At 38.0% G+C, this 16,575-nt stretch overlaps 1 protein-coding gene across 4 annotated transcripts in view; it reads left to right on the forward strand.

Annotated features, from left to right (window-relative positions):
• Nucleotides 1-11,013, forward strand: part of LOC126416704 (uncharacterized) — a 307,969-nt gene extending 296,956 nt beyond the window's left edge. For all 4 annotated transcript variants that reach the window (XM_050084515.1, XM_050084513.1, XM_050084516.1 and 1 more), the window contains 2 exons: nt 3,223-3,383; nt 9,991-11,013. In XM_050084515.1, coding sequence (XP_049940472.1) covers nt 3,223-3,370 — 148 coding nt within the window. In that variant the 3' untranslated portion in view covers nt 3,371-3,383; nt 9,991-11,013. The remainder of the gene's footprint in view (nt 1-3,222; nt 3,384-9,990) is intronic.
• Nucleotides 11,014-16,575: the final 5,562 nt, after the last annotated feature.

The raw sequence follows: 16,575 nt of genomic DNA on the forward strand, positions 1-16,575 counted from the left end.
TTTTCTGTGAGAGACCTATCACAAAGTATGAAAAGCCCTCTAGTGGGTAAGTTCTTACAATCAGTGCACGCCTACATAACATCCTGGCGGCCGACCCAACAGAGGTCGCTGATCATTGATCTGTGTTTTCTTCATTTGTCATATAGACATTTTATGTTTCATAGGTAAATTATAGGTTGCTACAGGCAATGTATTACGTATATTTATTTTTGACAGTAAATTCACTATAAAAGTGTCAGACCTATTATGTTTATATATTTCCTTGTAATAATTTTATATGGGCAACTGTATTCGTCTTTTACTGTATCACAATTGGTTTCTATAATAGTTATCGATGTTTAAAAGTCTGATACATGTATTTTATCTAACGTGTTTTTATCGGATTATGTTCCTTACGTAAATGATGACTACATCTAAGCCCACAGTAGCGACATCTGTGTAGGATGCAGGCAAACAGATTTCTGGTAGCTACTGTACTTCAGTAGCCCGTTACAAAAATGACTGTGTGGACGATGTGGCCTATTCTACACCTTATTTTAGATCTATGTGACGATGCTGTGCTGAGTATTTTTATATGTTTTGACAATGCCATTATGGCCTTATCACATTAGGACATGGTGTAGAGCAGGTATGTTTTACTGAATTTTATCTGTACATTTCCCTGGTTTTTGATAGTATACTGGGATACATTATGCTGTAATGTGTTGAAAGACACACTGCCCACTAGGTGTATATATTTTTGTATTGTAGATCTGAGGATGGTTAATACTGACTGAAACTGGTCATCGTCAAAAGAATTGATATTGTGATCAGAGACTGGAATAAAAAACATTAAACAATTCTCTTGTTGCCATGTTAAAATTTGCTTGTTTTGGTAAATCACAGCAGAGTTTACATAATGCCACCTCACTAACATGTTATGCAGACACAACTGCCAGAGGAATCTGAAACCATGGTTTATTAAGTGAGTAAAGCAGGAAAAGTAAAGTCAGTAGCTTATGAAAAAGCACATCCTCAGTACAAAAATACACGTGTAATGTCTTATCTTATGTTGTCCCAAACCCCGTAGCATTTCTCAATCCACCAACTATTGATGGCCATTAAAAATTACGTTCTTTCAACAAACAAACAAAAAAGGAGGGGGGGGGGGGGGGGAGAGAGAGAGAGAGAGAGAGAGAGAGAGAGAGAGAGAGAGAGAGAGAGAGAGAGAGAGAACTACTGTGGTTAATGGAATAGTGCAATAATCATGCACCAACAGAGACAGTTGTGCAGGTGCATTATCATGATGCAAGAGGCATGAATTGTCTGGCCAAATTTCAAGCCATTTCCTTCTCACTTTCTCTTGCAGGTGTCAGAACAGTACCATCGATTAACAATTTGTCCTTGTGGCACGAATTCATGATGAACTAATCCTTCAGAGTCAAAGAAAACTATCAGCATGGCTTTGACATTTCACCTGACCTGACGAGCTTTTTCTGGTCTTGGAGAACTTTTCCCAACCCATTGTGAAGATTGAATATTGGTCTCAACATCATAACTGTAGATGCTTGTCTCATCACTAGTTATGATTCCCCCTAAGGAACATCTTGTTCTCATTTGCATGATCCAAAAGCTCTTCTGAGATTGCTAGGCAAAGGTCTTTCTGGTCTAGATTTGTGAGCTGTGGGATGAACTTCGCAGCAATACGATGCATTCATAGATGCTGTGTCAGGATTTATGCATTTCGAGATGTTGTGTTAGGATTTCATGACATGATCCAACTGAAATGTTACATTCTTCTCCAATATCATGGACAGTCTGTCTTCAATTGGCACGTTGACATGAGCATCGTCGGTAGATGTCAAAGGGTGTCCTGAATAAGGGTCATCTTTAACTTCCTTCCAGCCATTTTTAAACTATGTGAACTGTTCTTAACACCAAATATGGCGCACTCATAACCGTAGGCTTCCTGCATCATGTGGTGTGTGTCTGTAAATGTTTTCTTGATTTTCATACAAAATTTAATGCAGGCATGTTGCTCCTCTAACTCTGCCATCTCGAAAGTCACAAACTGTGTGACACATCATTCTACTCAATACAGCACTGAACAATAACTTGCAGACATATAACAATGAAACTTCCAGCAGTTACTCATAAGCACAGGCTGTGCAGGGATTCCAACCACATTTCACTCCAACACACCATTGGTGCAAAATTATGAATGTTCTGTAATTTTTTGTACAGACCTCATGTGAGGAATATTGTAAATATTCATTAGGTCTTTATCACTGGTGCACACGGTTGCAAATGAGTGCAGTACGTCAGATCAATTTTGTTGAGATTGGTGATAGACAGAGACCTCCACCCAAGTCTGAAGAAGAATTCAATGTCTTCGCTAAATTTCATACTCAATATCATATTATTTAATATACACCAAATGTAAAATGTAGTGACCCCTGTTTTTCATTGCAAAATTTTTCAAATTTCGTGCAGTGTCTTACTGAAATGCAAATATCACAGCAACTATGACCATTAATGAAATGGTAGCCATATCATGATGAAGCTGACATTTAAGCTATAAGTATTGCAAAAATGAAGTTTTTTACCGAATAATTTCTGTAACATCATTTGGGAAAAATTTCAGGGCATGCACCTTGATTCCGTCATCACAGCATATCGCTGATTGGCCGAAAGTGGGCAAACAGTATCAGCGTCCTCTTTCAAACTGATGAATTCGTCCAGGATTTTGGGCAAAAATTGGTTGCTGTGCATCAGTCACTGTATCCTGTACAGATTATAGCTGTTGATTCATGGTAGATACTGTGCACGAATAGTGTCCTTTTTGGATCAGCAACCCAATTGGAGTTCGTGTTTAATCCATAAATACTTAAGTTGTCTACAGCATTTCCTGTCTTTTGCCATATTAAGGAACCTGTATATCTGGAAAGCTTCTCTCCCCCTCCATTTGTTTTTGTTGTATGTTTGCTGCTATCTTTTGAGTGGAAGTTGATTGTAATCGAAACCAAATTTGTATCAGATTTGTGGTGCTCTCTCTGTGGCTAATTTTTCATCTCTTGCCATTGTGCAAATATCAGAACATTAATGATGAATCTGAGTCTAGGTACCTTGTTTGTTAATCAGTTCTAGCACATTGTTTTTAACTATTCATTAGATATGGCTTAAATTGGTTTTGTGTTTCTTTTTTTTGTTTGTTTTTAATTTCCTTGTTTTCTTTTTATACAGATTCCTTGGGTTGAATACAGTCGTGGCGTATCAACGTGCAAAGGTATCAGCACTAAACATCATGGGAGGACATGTGTCTACAATCAGTGAGACTGTGGCTGTTGATATACCCAATCGTGATAGAGAGAGACAACAAGCCAGTATATGAGAAACGAACACAGGTAAAAGCAGGCTTGTGCCTCCTATGACAATATGTAATGTGGACTATGCGAGATGTATCACCACACTGTCTTCTTTGAAGTGCACACTATAAGAAGCTTATTGTAAGAGATCATTACAGAAATAGCGATCCTGAATTCCCATGTGAATTTAATTAAGTTGTTAAGAAGTTCTCAGTAAATTTAATTAGCTTACAGAAACAGAACACAATTTCTGACACAGATTTCATGCAAAAGTGATATTTTATTATTAAAAAATAATCGTTGAGGTTTAACATTTTAAATTTAGAGCACTGAAAAAACTGCAACTGAATATTACTCTAGCCAGTCCTGACAAAACTCTACCATCTGGTGAGCAAGATGTACGAGACAGGCAAAATACCCTCAGACTTCAAGAAGAATATAATAATTCCAATCCCAAAGAAAGCAGGTGTTGACAGATGTGAAAATTACCGAACTATCAGACAAGAGCAGAGGGTGGGATTGCTTGTCATTGGGAGTTCCAGTGTTAGGCGGGTGATGGAGCCCCTTAGGGATATGGCAGCTAAGGACGGGAAGAAAGCCAGTGTGCACTCGTTGTGCATACTGGGGGGAGTCATCCAAGATGTGGAAAGGGTCCTTCTGGATGCCATGAAGGGTACAGGGTGCAGCCAACTGCAGGTGTTTGTGTCTGTTGGTAGTAGTTTATCTTGTAGTGAAGTTGAAATAGCTAGTTCCCACGAATTACAATAGGTAGAGGTTGTACTCAACAGCCGTACCAAAATAATAATTGGCTCCTTCTACCAACTCCCTGACTCAGATGATATAATAGCAGAACGGTTCAAAAAAAAACTTGAATCACATTACAAATAAGTACCCCTCTCACACATTTATAATTGGTGGAGACTTCAATCTACCCTCAATTTGTTGGCGAAAATACATGTTCAAAGCCAGTGGAAGACAGAAAACATCTTCCGAAATTGTACTAAATGCTTTCTCTGTGAATTACTTTGAACAGTTAGTTCAGGAGCCCACAAGAATTGTAAATGGTTGCGAAAACACGCTTGACCTCTTAACCACAAATAATCCTGATCTAATAGAGAGCGTCATGATGGATACAGGGATTATTGAACACAAGGTCATTGTAGTGAGGCTTAAAACAATATCAAACAAAACCACTAAAATAAACGCAAAATATATCTATTTAAAACAGCAGATAAAAATTCGCTTGATGCTCCATTCCTTCCAAGCTAATTATGTAAGTGTAGACCAGATATGGCTCAAATTCAAAGATACAGTATAAACAGCACTAGATAGATTCATATTCATACCATGTAAGTTAATAACAGACAGGACTGATCCACCATGGTACACAAAACACAGAACACTGTTGCAGAAGCAACGAAAAAAGCATGCTAAATTCAGAACAACACAAAATCCCAAAGACTGGCTAAGTTTCACAGAAGCTCAAAACTTAGTGTGGATGTCAATGCGAGATGCTTTTAATAGTTTCCACAATGAAACATTGTCTCAAATTATGGTAGAAAACCCAAAGAGATTCTGGTTGTATGTAAAGTACACCAGTGGCAAAAAACAGTCAATACCGTCACTGCGCGATAGCAATGGAAATGTTACCGATGATGGTGCAACTAAAGTGGGGTTACTGAATACAGTTTTCTGTAATTCCTTCATGAAAGAAGACGAAGTAAATATTCCAGAATTCAAAACCAGAACAGCTGTTAGCATGAGTGACCTAAAAGTATATATATTAGGTGTTGTGAAACAACTCAAATCACTTAAGGAAAGCAAGTCTTCCGGTCCAGATGGTATACCATTCAGGTTCCTTTCAGAGTATGCAGACACTATAGTGCCTTTCTTAGCTATCATATACAACTGCTTACTTGATGAAAGGTCTGCTCCTAAAGACTGGAAAGTAGCACAGGTCACACCAATATTCAAGAAAGGAAATAGGAGTAACTCATTGAATTACAGACCCATATCACTGACCTCAATTTGCTGTAGGATTTTGGAGCATATACTGTACTCGAACATTATGAATCACCTTGAAGAAAATGACTTATTGATACATAACCAACGCGGATTCAGACAATATTGTTCTTGAGCAACACAGCTAGCTGTTTATTCCCATGAAGTAATGAGTGCTGTCGACAAGGGATCTCAGTCGATTCCATATGCCTAGATTTCCAGAAGGCTTTTGATACTGTTCTCAAAAGTTACTGTTAATCAAATCGCGTGCATATGGAGCATCTAAGTTGTGTGATTGGATTCATGATTTCCTCTCAGAGATGTCACAGTTCGTAGTGATGGATGGTAAATCGAGTAGAACAGAAGTGATATCTGGCGTTCCGCAAGGTAGTGTCATAGGCCCTCTGCTGTTCCTGATTTACATAAATGATCTAGGTGATAATCTGAGCAGCCCCCTCAGATTGTTGCAGATGATGCTGTAATTTACCATCTAGTAAAATCATCAGACGATCAATTCCAATTACAAAATGATCTAGAGAGAATTTCTGTACGGTGTGAAAAGTGGCAATTGGCACTAAACAAAGAAAAGTGCGAGGTTATGCACATGGCTACTAAAAGAAATCCGATAACTTTTGGGTATACGGTAAATCGCACAAATCTAAGGGCTGTCAGTTTGACAGACCAGTCTGTTACCCCCGGAAACCATCCTTGTAACCATTGATGCCACTTCCTTATACACAAATATTCCGCACGTCCAGGGCCTCGCTGCGATGGAGCACTTCCTTTCACGCCGATCACCTGCCACCTTACCTAAAACCTCTTTCCCCATTACCTTAGCCAGCTTCATCCTGACCCACAACTTCTTCACTTTTGAAGGCCAGACATACCAACAATTAAAGGGAACAGCCATGGGCACCAGGATGGCCCCCTCGTACGCCAACCTATTCATGGGTCGCTTAGAGGAAGCCTTCTTGGTTACCCAGGCCTGCCAACCCAAAGTTTGGTACAGATTTATTGATGACATCTTCATGATCTGGACTCACAGTGAAGAAGAACTCCAGAATTTCCTCTCCAACCTCAACTCCTTTGGTTCCATCAGATTCACCTGGTCCACTCCAAATCCCATGCCACTTTCCTTGACGTTGATCTCCACCTGTCCAATGGCCAGCTTCACACGTCCGTCCACATCAAACCCACCAACAAGCAACAGTACCTCCATTGTGACAGCTGCCACCCATTCCACATCAAACAGTCCCTTCCCTACAGCCTAGGTCTTCGTGGCAACGAATCTGCTCCAGTCCGGAATCCCTGAACCATTACACCAACAACCTGAAAACAGCTTTCGCATCCCACAACTACCCTCCCGACCTGGTACAGAAGCAAATAACCAGAGCCACTTCCTCATCTCCTCAAACCCAGAACCTCCCACAGAAGAACCCCAAAAGTGCCCCACTTGTGACAGGATACTTTCCGGGACTGGATCAGACTCTGAATGTGGCTCTCCAGCAGGGATACGACTTCCTCAAATCCTGCCGTGAAATGAGATCCGTCCTTCATGAAATCCTCCCCACTCCACCAAGAGTGTCTTTCCGCCGTCCACCTAACCTTCGTAACCTCTTAGTTCATCCCTATGAAATCCCCAAACCACCTTACCTACCCTCTGGGTCCTACCCTTGTAACCGTCCCCGATGTAAAACCTGCCCCATGCACCCTCCCACCACCACCTGCTCCAGTCCTGTAACCCGGAAGGTGTACACGATCAAAGGTAGAGCCACGTGTGAAAGCACCCACGTGATTTACCAACTGACCTGCCTACACTGTGAAGCTTTCTATGGTGGGAATGACCAGCAACAAACTGTCCATTCGCATGAATGGACACAGGCAGACAGTGTTTGTTGGTAATGAGGATCACCCTGTGGCTAAACATGCCTTGGTGCACGGCCAGCACATCCTGGCATAGTGTTACACCGTCCGGGTTGTCTGGATACTTCCCACTAACACCAACCTGTCAGAACTCCGGAGATGGGAACTTGCCCTTCAGTATATCCTCTCTTCTCGTTATCCGCCAGGCCTCAATCTCCGCTAATTTCAAGTTGCCGCCACTCATACCTCACCTGTCTTTCAACAACATCTTTGCCTCTGTACTTCCGCCTCGACTGACATCTCTGCCCAAACTCTTGCCTTTACAAATGTCTGCTTGTGTCTGTGTATGTGCGGATGGATGTGTGTGTGTGTGCGAGTGTATACCTGTCCTTTTTTCCCCCTAAGGTAAGTCTTTCCGCTTCCGGGATTGGAATGACTCCTTACCCTCTCCCTTAAAACCCACATCCTTTCGTCTTTCCCTCTCCTTCCCTCTTTCCTGATGAGGCAACTGTTTGTTGCGAAAGCTTGAATTTCGTGTGTATGTTTGTGTTTGTTTGTGTGTCTATCGACCTGCCAGCACTTTCGTTCGGTAAGTCACATCATCTGTGTTTTTAGATATATTTTTCCCACGTGGAATGTTTCTCTCCATTATATACTGTGAACAAATGTACATAGGTTATATCATATCATAAATAATAATTTTAAAGTTAAATTACCAATCTACAGAAGTCCACATCCTTATCACACCACTGTTTAGCCCACTTCAGACGCTTTGCTTTGATTGTGGCAGTTAACTTTGGTTTTGTAGTGGGTTGACAGGCCGTGAAGTCAATAGCCTTCAACTTTTTGTGAACACTGCATTCAGATGCATTCACATTACCCTCTTCCAGTTGAGATTTTACCTGTTTCGTTGTTGCAAATCTATTTTCTAGGCAAATTCTTTTGACAAATCTTTCTAACCTTGGGATGAAAATTGGTTTTCTTCCACATTTATTCTTCCTTCTGGGGCTCATTTCTTCACCAGAACCGAGCGAGGTGGCGCAGTGGTTAGACACTGGACTCGCATTCGGAAGGACGATGGTTCAATCCCGCGTCCGGCCATCCTGATTTAGGTTTTCCGTGATTTCCCTAAAATCACTCCAGGCAAATGCCGGGATGGTTCCTCTGCAAGGGCACGGCCGACTTCCTTCCCCATCCTTCCCTAATCCGATGAGACCGATGACCACGCTGTCTGGTCTCCTTCCCCAAACCAACCAACCAACCATCTTCACCAGAATTAATTTTCTTCTTTACGCACCTCATGCTACCTTCTGACATTTCCAACCTTCATGAAATTTTCCGATTGGAATACATTTTCGTATTAACAAGGGCTCTGACCTCAGCTTTTTTACGTGGTGAAATGTCCCCTCTTTTACCAGTTTTTAAAGGTCACAATTAGTAATATATGGCTGTTAAACAATCAGTTGTGATGTCGATATTACGAAATTGATAATCAAAGCGAACAAAATATTACACCAGTTACACGCGAGAATGCCACTGAACATGCCCTTATGCTGTACTCTGCACATTGATACCTACAATAAGTCAACAATCCAATGTCACGTAGCAACAATAGGTACAAAATTCAACAGTGTAATAAGTGGCCTGAATAACCGTCATAAATTTTCCAATTAATCGTATTAAATGTAATTCTCAACATGTAATTATTACAAATAACATTAAAAATGTGCAGAGCATCTAATAATTTGGTCAGGGGCTGTATGTGTGTGTGTATCTTCATTACTGCAAATGATCTCTCCCTCAATTTATTCAATTCTGCACATCTAGGGAATACTACACCAATGAAAAGTCTAACACATGGTGAGGAAATAAAAAACAGGTTGAAAACTTCAAAATACTAAGGTGTCCATATTGACGATAATTTAACTGGAAAAAAGCACGTGTTGTGACTCTTGAAACAACTTAGTTCAGCCACACTTGCCCTTAAGATCATTGCATATCTTGGGGGAGAAAAATCAGTGAGTTGACACATTTTTGCTTTTTTTCATTCAGTAACACCGTACGGAATAACATTTTGGGGTAACTCATTTTTAAGGAAGAAAGTCTTAGTTGCTCAAAAACGTGCTCTGAGAATATTATGTGGCACTCACCCACAATCATCTTGTAGGTATCTGTTTAAGAGATTAGGCATTTAGACTACTGCTTCATAGTGTGTTTATTCCCTCATGAAGTTTCTTGTAAATAATCCACTGGAGTTGAAAAGGAGCAATGATGTTCACAGTTACAATACCAGAAGGAAAAAGACATTCATTACTTTACATTAAGATTGTCCTTAGTGCAAAAGGGGTTGCACAATGCCACAGCTAATATTTTTCCCCAATTACCCAGTGATGTAAAATATCAGACAGCAAAGTAACATTTTAAAATGAAATGAAAAATTTTCTTTTTGACAGGCCCTTTTCTGTAAAAGAATTTCTATTACTGTAATGTGTGAAAAATTGTGTGTAGAATTACTCACTCAGATCTGTAAGTTAAGTAAAAAACAAAAACACTTGTCAATGATCTGCATGTAGCCATATTTACAAAATAATTGTGATGTGAATATAAAACAACTTGTTCCCCATCATGATGATTTATTAGTGCAAATGATTCATCGAACATGAAAGTAACTAAAAAAACTGACTTCCTTACCATTGCATTAATAATATTTAAAATTTTATATTGGTTTTAACTGCATATGATGGGAGTTTAGTAATGACTTTTGTCCTTTCTTTCTTTCAAGGTGATAAATGTGGCTCTGCATTTCTGCGGTGTGGTTGTGACAGAAGAGGACTTGTCTTGCCATGATATGTAAATGGACATATGGATTGAAAAGTATTGTACTCCAGTTCAGCAATAAGAAATGTGTGCATGTGATGACTTGCTGTATGTGGACAGTAATAAACAACAGTTTATGTATGTGTAAAACCAAAGAATAGTGGTAGTAGCGTATTGTCATTTCAATAACATTTAAGATTTTTGTTATTGTATGTAGAAAATAGAGAAGAGTGCAGAAGGTGCAAGGGCAGAAGCAGCGAGAGATAAATGCACACATTTAAATTTTAAAAAAGAATGTTTCTTATAAAGTAAACATCACACATTTCAGATTGATATTGTACGATAATTTCCTGAAAGCATTATTCAGTGCTACAGTTGGTTTAAAATATAGTTGTATATATATTTATATTTGTCAGTTTGTCATAAAAAGACATTAAAATTATTTGTTTATACACCATGAATTAAGTGAATTTGGGGTGAACAGGAGAGGGTTTAGTTTCACTAGTATGTTTTCAGCTATCCCTGTCATTGTGTATTGAATTATTAAAAAGCACAGATTATTATTGAAATGAAATCTGAAATGAAACGTTACTAGTTTTGCCAGGCATTATCACCTACAAGATAACTTATTCTAATTTACAGTGTGTGTTTATTTGTCTGTATGTTATCCCAACATCAGGAGTTAAGCACAGATTATTATTGAAATGAAATCTGAAATGAAACGTTACTAGTTTTGCCAGGCATTATCACCTACAAGATAACTTATTCTAATTTACAGTGTGTGTTTATTTGTCTGTATGTTATCCCAACATCAGGAGTTTGTTGGGCCAGCTGATGGAGCTGGCCACTTTGTACTTAACAATCTTGTCAGTCGCTAAATGGGACAATCTTTCTTTGAGTCATAAATATAGCTGTGTAATTTGTTATATGTACAAATGTGTTAATAATTTTATCTTTAATAATCATAAAGTAATAAGATGAAATTGTCTGCGTTGACTTTGATTTCTTTTCACAACTTTATTTCTTCACATCATGTGTTAAATGTTCCGCATGAGAGTGATTTGGAGAAACATATTATTTGTAAGAATAATAAACAGTGAGTTTGATGTCTACAGTATGAAACTAGTGTGTACCTGAAAGTATTGTGCGCCTTTGAGTGTTATGAACTATTAAGAATTTTCATAAGCCTGTGAGGAAACAGCCCACTACACTGTTTGTTTTATAGTATTATTTTGGAATTTTATGATTTAAATGCCTTGCTATTGTATCATTTAAGACTGTGTTAATCTTTCACAAGAAATGAAAATATATTTTTAAGACCTGTACTATATATAAAAACTTTAAAAGGCCTCAAGTATGGAATTTTGACTGAAGACATTTTGGGATGTATAATGAAAGTATAAATACTGAAATACTGCCAGATTTTTTTAAAAAAGTGCTGAGATTGTATAAGATGTTTTATTGAAATGTCCATCTGTATAGCAGAGGGCGTCATTTTTCAAAGGCTTGATAGGGAAGATATCTAATTATTGTTTTGTACAAGAATTTTAAGTATATAAGCAATAGTACTGCAAGTGTTTTTAATTAAGAGTCATGAAATCTTTTGATGGTTTTGAAATTTTACAGAAAAATTAAAATGAGACTCTAGAATAATCAGTAGAAATTTCAGATATCAGTAATTACAAAACTGCTTTATAAAAGTGTGTGTGTTACATAGGAAACTGTACTGCTGAAGTTGAAATTATGCTCTAGCTAATATCAATACTGACTATCTAATGTTCTTACTAGACCATTATCTCTTTGATATGAAGTTAAATAATGAACTCGAGCAAAAACACCAGTCTAATCTTTTAGGAAAAAGAAAATAAATATAATTTTATTGCATTGCTTGACCTGTAGATTACTATGATTAGAAGCTTGACACCCCCCCCCCCCCCCCACACACACACACACATACACACCATTATTCTTGTTATACTGAGGCTTGATCACACTAGATTACATGTGCTACTCACTGCAAAGTGAGGAAGCTTCGGTAGGGGAATGTATCAGGAAAACAAAAATACCGTAGTTGTTCATAAAATAAATGATACTCTAATGTTCTTTCCATGGATTGTAAGTGAGAAGGCCATGAAGGACGTGGGAAAAAAAGTTCTATACATTTTTTGTGTACACATTACAGACTTGTTCAGATTATTAGACTGAAGACAATTTCTTCGGTATTTATCATTATTTTATACTTAAATAGTAATACATAACAACAGAGGCTGTACTAACTTTCATTTACGGTATGTTTCTTTCTTTGAAAGTTTTCTGCAGTTATACAACAACAATAGTTCTATGCAACATTGCTGCACAGTTTTCTAAGAATGGCAGGTTTCCCCCATTTCCCTCCACTGTGCAGGGTATGGCATCAGTCGAAGCATAATCTTTTAACCTTAGAGATGTTAGAAGTATTTTCTTGTTTGTTATTATTTTATTTCTTTATTTTACCATTTTAGTTACAGATAACATCATTACCTTTGTGCGTATGAGGCAGATTTGCACTTGTTCCTAACATATTGCTAGTGCCTCATTGCTTGTCAATAAAAGCAGGAACACACAGCATGAATGCACTGGTGATTTTATTGTTGTCGGCGTGGGCAGTGCATGACCTAATTTGTTGGTTTGACTCGCTATGATGTAGGGGGGTCATTCGTGCACAGTCGCCTTAAAGCTCGGACACTTATTACAGAATTGATCCTTAACCATTTTAAGTGGGCAAGTTAGTGATGACTGGATAAATCTCATAGGATTAATGATGGTGATGAAACCAGTGAATTATGGCTTAAACCAAATAAATCTTTAGTGAATAATGTCCAAACATGTGAATGGTGGCCTTGCATAAAGACATAGTGCAAGCAGGACATCAGAACCAGAAACACGTGCTAAATGAACTTTTTTAACTGATGATTGATTCATGAAAACCAGCAACAAACACTTAAAACTTGATAATACAGTTTCCCACTATCACTCACGACATTAAAGTTAATTATCTTCAGCAACTGTCATGAAAACATGCAACAGGTCAATCACACATGAATAAAAATTTAAATTGCAGCAAATAACTACAGTTCACAGCTGCCTCAAATACCATGAACCAATATTAAGGTTCGTTAAGTTGCACAAAGTCGGTCACCAAAAATACAGTCAAATAGTCTTAAGTGTAGTGAAGGCACCAATGTGTCTGTCTCTTAAATTGTGAGGCCATCCTTAGTTCCTACAGGTGAGTGGCAGAACTGGTGAAGACTGCTGGCCTAGTTTGTAGCGTCCAAGCAATGCTCACAATTTGCGCCATCTTTCACAGAGTTGTTGGGGTGCTTCAGTTTGGAGACAACTGGAGGGTCTTGACCAATGGTTCTGTGTAGGTCTTGGTAAAGAGCAAAATCAGACTACATACAAAGTAAAGACACTTGGACTTTCAAAATTTTAACAGTAAATTTTCAATGTATTCGTAACAATGTCCCTAGGTTACTACCGTACAGGAAGTTTGTCACGCGAAAATTATTCTCAGAGGAAATTGTTCATTACAGGCAGAAAAGTATTGTGTGTGTTGTGGTCAAAATTGAGTCACTCTGGGAAGTTACTTAGATGTGAGTAATAGCCCTAGGCGAACTCAATTATAGGATGTTTTTACTGACCACCTAATTCCACCGTGACAGGTTTAGAATACTTCAAAGAAAGTCTACCCAGAGTAGTGCAGAAACATCCAGAGCATGCGGTATTAGTTGTAGGTGACATTAACCCACCGAGTAGACTATGACAACTATGGATTCATTGCAGCAGGTGGTACAGATAGACACATTTTCAAATTAGTTTTGAACACGGCTTTTCGAAAACCATCTTGAGCAGCTAATTCATGCATAATTTTGTAGCATTTTTGTTTTACATAATGGTATTCTGGTTGTTACGGGTTTATTTATTGACATTTTTATTTGTCTGTTACTATTTGAGTTAACATTTTGTCATGTGGAGATAGTGAATGGAGCAATGTAAGTTAGAAAATGGAGTGACAAGCAGAGAAATTGGAACATTTTTTTTTACTGGCCACCTAATTGTTTTGTTTGAGTTCAGTAGAGTGGTAACAGCAATGGAGGCAGGCAGAAACACTTCTGCTGTGTATGGGGATTAAGCTGTTGGATAGAGCATGGCAAGAAATGGTTTTCTCATTTTGAGGAGGATCATTTTGGCATTAGTGACTGTCCACATTCAAGAAGATCTTCGCAGTTTGATGATGATCATTTAAACTCATTAATTCACAATGATTCACATCAGTGTACTTGAGAACTGGTGAATTTTATGAACTGTGATCATTCCACCATTGTGCAACAACTGCATGCAAGGGGGAAGGGTAAAAAATCAGATGTATGTGTGCGTACCACATGCTCTAAGCCAAAAGCACAAAAATCAGCGGGTGGCCATATGTGCATCTGTGATTGCTCATCCTCAATTGCCTCTTGAACAACACTGACAAATCATTAGATTAGATTATTTTTTCGTTCCATAGATCCGTGCTGAGGAGATCCTCGTGGATGTGGAACATGTCAATTTTAAAAAAAAAAAATTTTTTTAAAGATGTAATAACAATAGTAATAGTATGAACATATACAGTACACCATTTGTTTCTATTAAAAAATTCATCAGTGGAGTAGAAGGAGTTGGCCACTAGTAAGTCTTTCGGGCTCCTTTTAAACTGATCTTTATTTATAACTAAATTTTTTTTGTTGCTGGCAAATTATTGAAGATGAGTGTTCCTGAGTAATGGACCCCTTTTTGAACTAAAGTAAGTGCTTTTAAAAGAGATACATTATTTAGGACAAATTTCATTAAGGAGTAAATATACTGAGAGGCAGTAGTTAGTATACCCAGTTCTTTGAAGAGGTTTCTAGAGGATGTCTGTGAATTTACTCCACAAATAATACGTATTACACGCTTTTGGACTCTGAAAGCTTTTGTTTGACTTGAAGAGTAACCCCAAAATGTTATACCATATGACATTATGGAATGAAAGTAGGCAAAGTATGCAAGCTTTTTCATTTTTATGTCGCCTATGTCTGCTAACACTCGAATTGCAAATACAGATTAGTTAGGGCGTTTCTGCAGTTCTGTGGTGTGCTCCTCCCAACTGAATTTATCATCAAGTTGTAATCCCAGGAATTTAAGACTGTCAACCTCTTCTATCTGCTCTTCTTCGTACTTCATGCATATGCTGGTTGGAAACCTCTTACAGATTCTGAATTGCATATAGTGAGGCTTTTCGAAGTTTAATGTTAGTGAGTTGGCTTTAAATCATTTATTAATATCCATGAAAATATCATTAGCAGATCTTTTTAGAACTACATTTGACATACTATTTATTGCAATACTTGTGTCATCTGCAAACAAAACGAACTCTGCTTCAGGCAGTGTAAGTGATGAGAGATCATTAATGTACACAAGAAAAAGCAATGGCCCTAAGGTGGATCCTTGTGGGACACCACATGTAATTTCTCCCCATTCTGATGATGACTGATGGCTTAATTCACTAGTCTCTTGCACTGACACCCTTTGTTTCCTGTTAGCGAGGTATGACTTGAACCATTTTGCAGCACTGCCCGTGACCCCATAGAATCGTAATTTATTTAAAAGGATGTTGTGGTTCACACAATCAAATGCCTTTGACAAATCACACAAAATACCTGTTGCTTGTAATTTGTTATTTAATGAATTAAGTACATTTTCACTGTAGGTGTAAATAGCCTTCTCGATATCGGAACCCTTCAGAAATCCAAACTGTGTTCTTGATATGTTATTTCTGGTCAGATGGTTGAGAAGCTGCCTGTACATTACTTTTTCTAAAATTTTTGAGTATGCTGGCAAAAGTGAAATCAGTCTGTAGTTTGATGGTCTCTCTTTATCCCCTTTCTTGAATAGAGGCTTAACATCTTCATATTTTAGCCAGTCAGGAAATGTCCCAGTTATAATTGACTGGTTACACAAGTAACTTAGAATTGTACTAAACACACAAGAACATGCCTTAATTAACTGTGTTGCTATTTCATTGTAACCACTAGAATGCTTTGTTTTTAAAGATTGCATTATGGAAGTTATTTCTTTTGGTGAAGTGAATGACATATTCATGTACCTAAAGCTATTTGTAAAGGCTAGTTTCAGATCTTCAAAGGCATTATTTACTGATCCTGACAATCTCATTCTATCAATAACGGATATAAAGTAATTGTTAAATAGATTTGCCACACTATGCGCATCGGTTACTAATGTGTCATCTACCCTTAGTGCTATTTGCTCCTGCTCCTTTCTGGTTCTACCAGTCTCCTCTTTCACTATATCCCATATTGTTTTTATTTTGTTCCCTGACATTGCTATCTTCTTCTCGTAGTGCATTTGTTTAGATGTCTGAATTACTTTTTTGAATATTTTACAGTATTCCTTGTATATAGCTAGATCATCAGCATTGGAGCTATTCTTGGTCAACAGATACATTTTCCTTTTTGTCTTACAGGAAATCTTT

This window comes from Schistocerca serialis, chromosome 8 (assembly GCF_023864345.2).
Source record: "Schistocerca serialis cubense isolate TAMUIC-IGC-003099 chromosome 8, iqSchSeri2.2, whole genome shotgun sequence".
NCBI classification, from domain to species: domain Eukaryota; kingdom Metazoa; phylum Arthropoda; class Insecta; order Orthoptera; family Acrididae; genus Schistocerca; species Schistocerca serialis.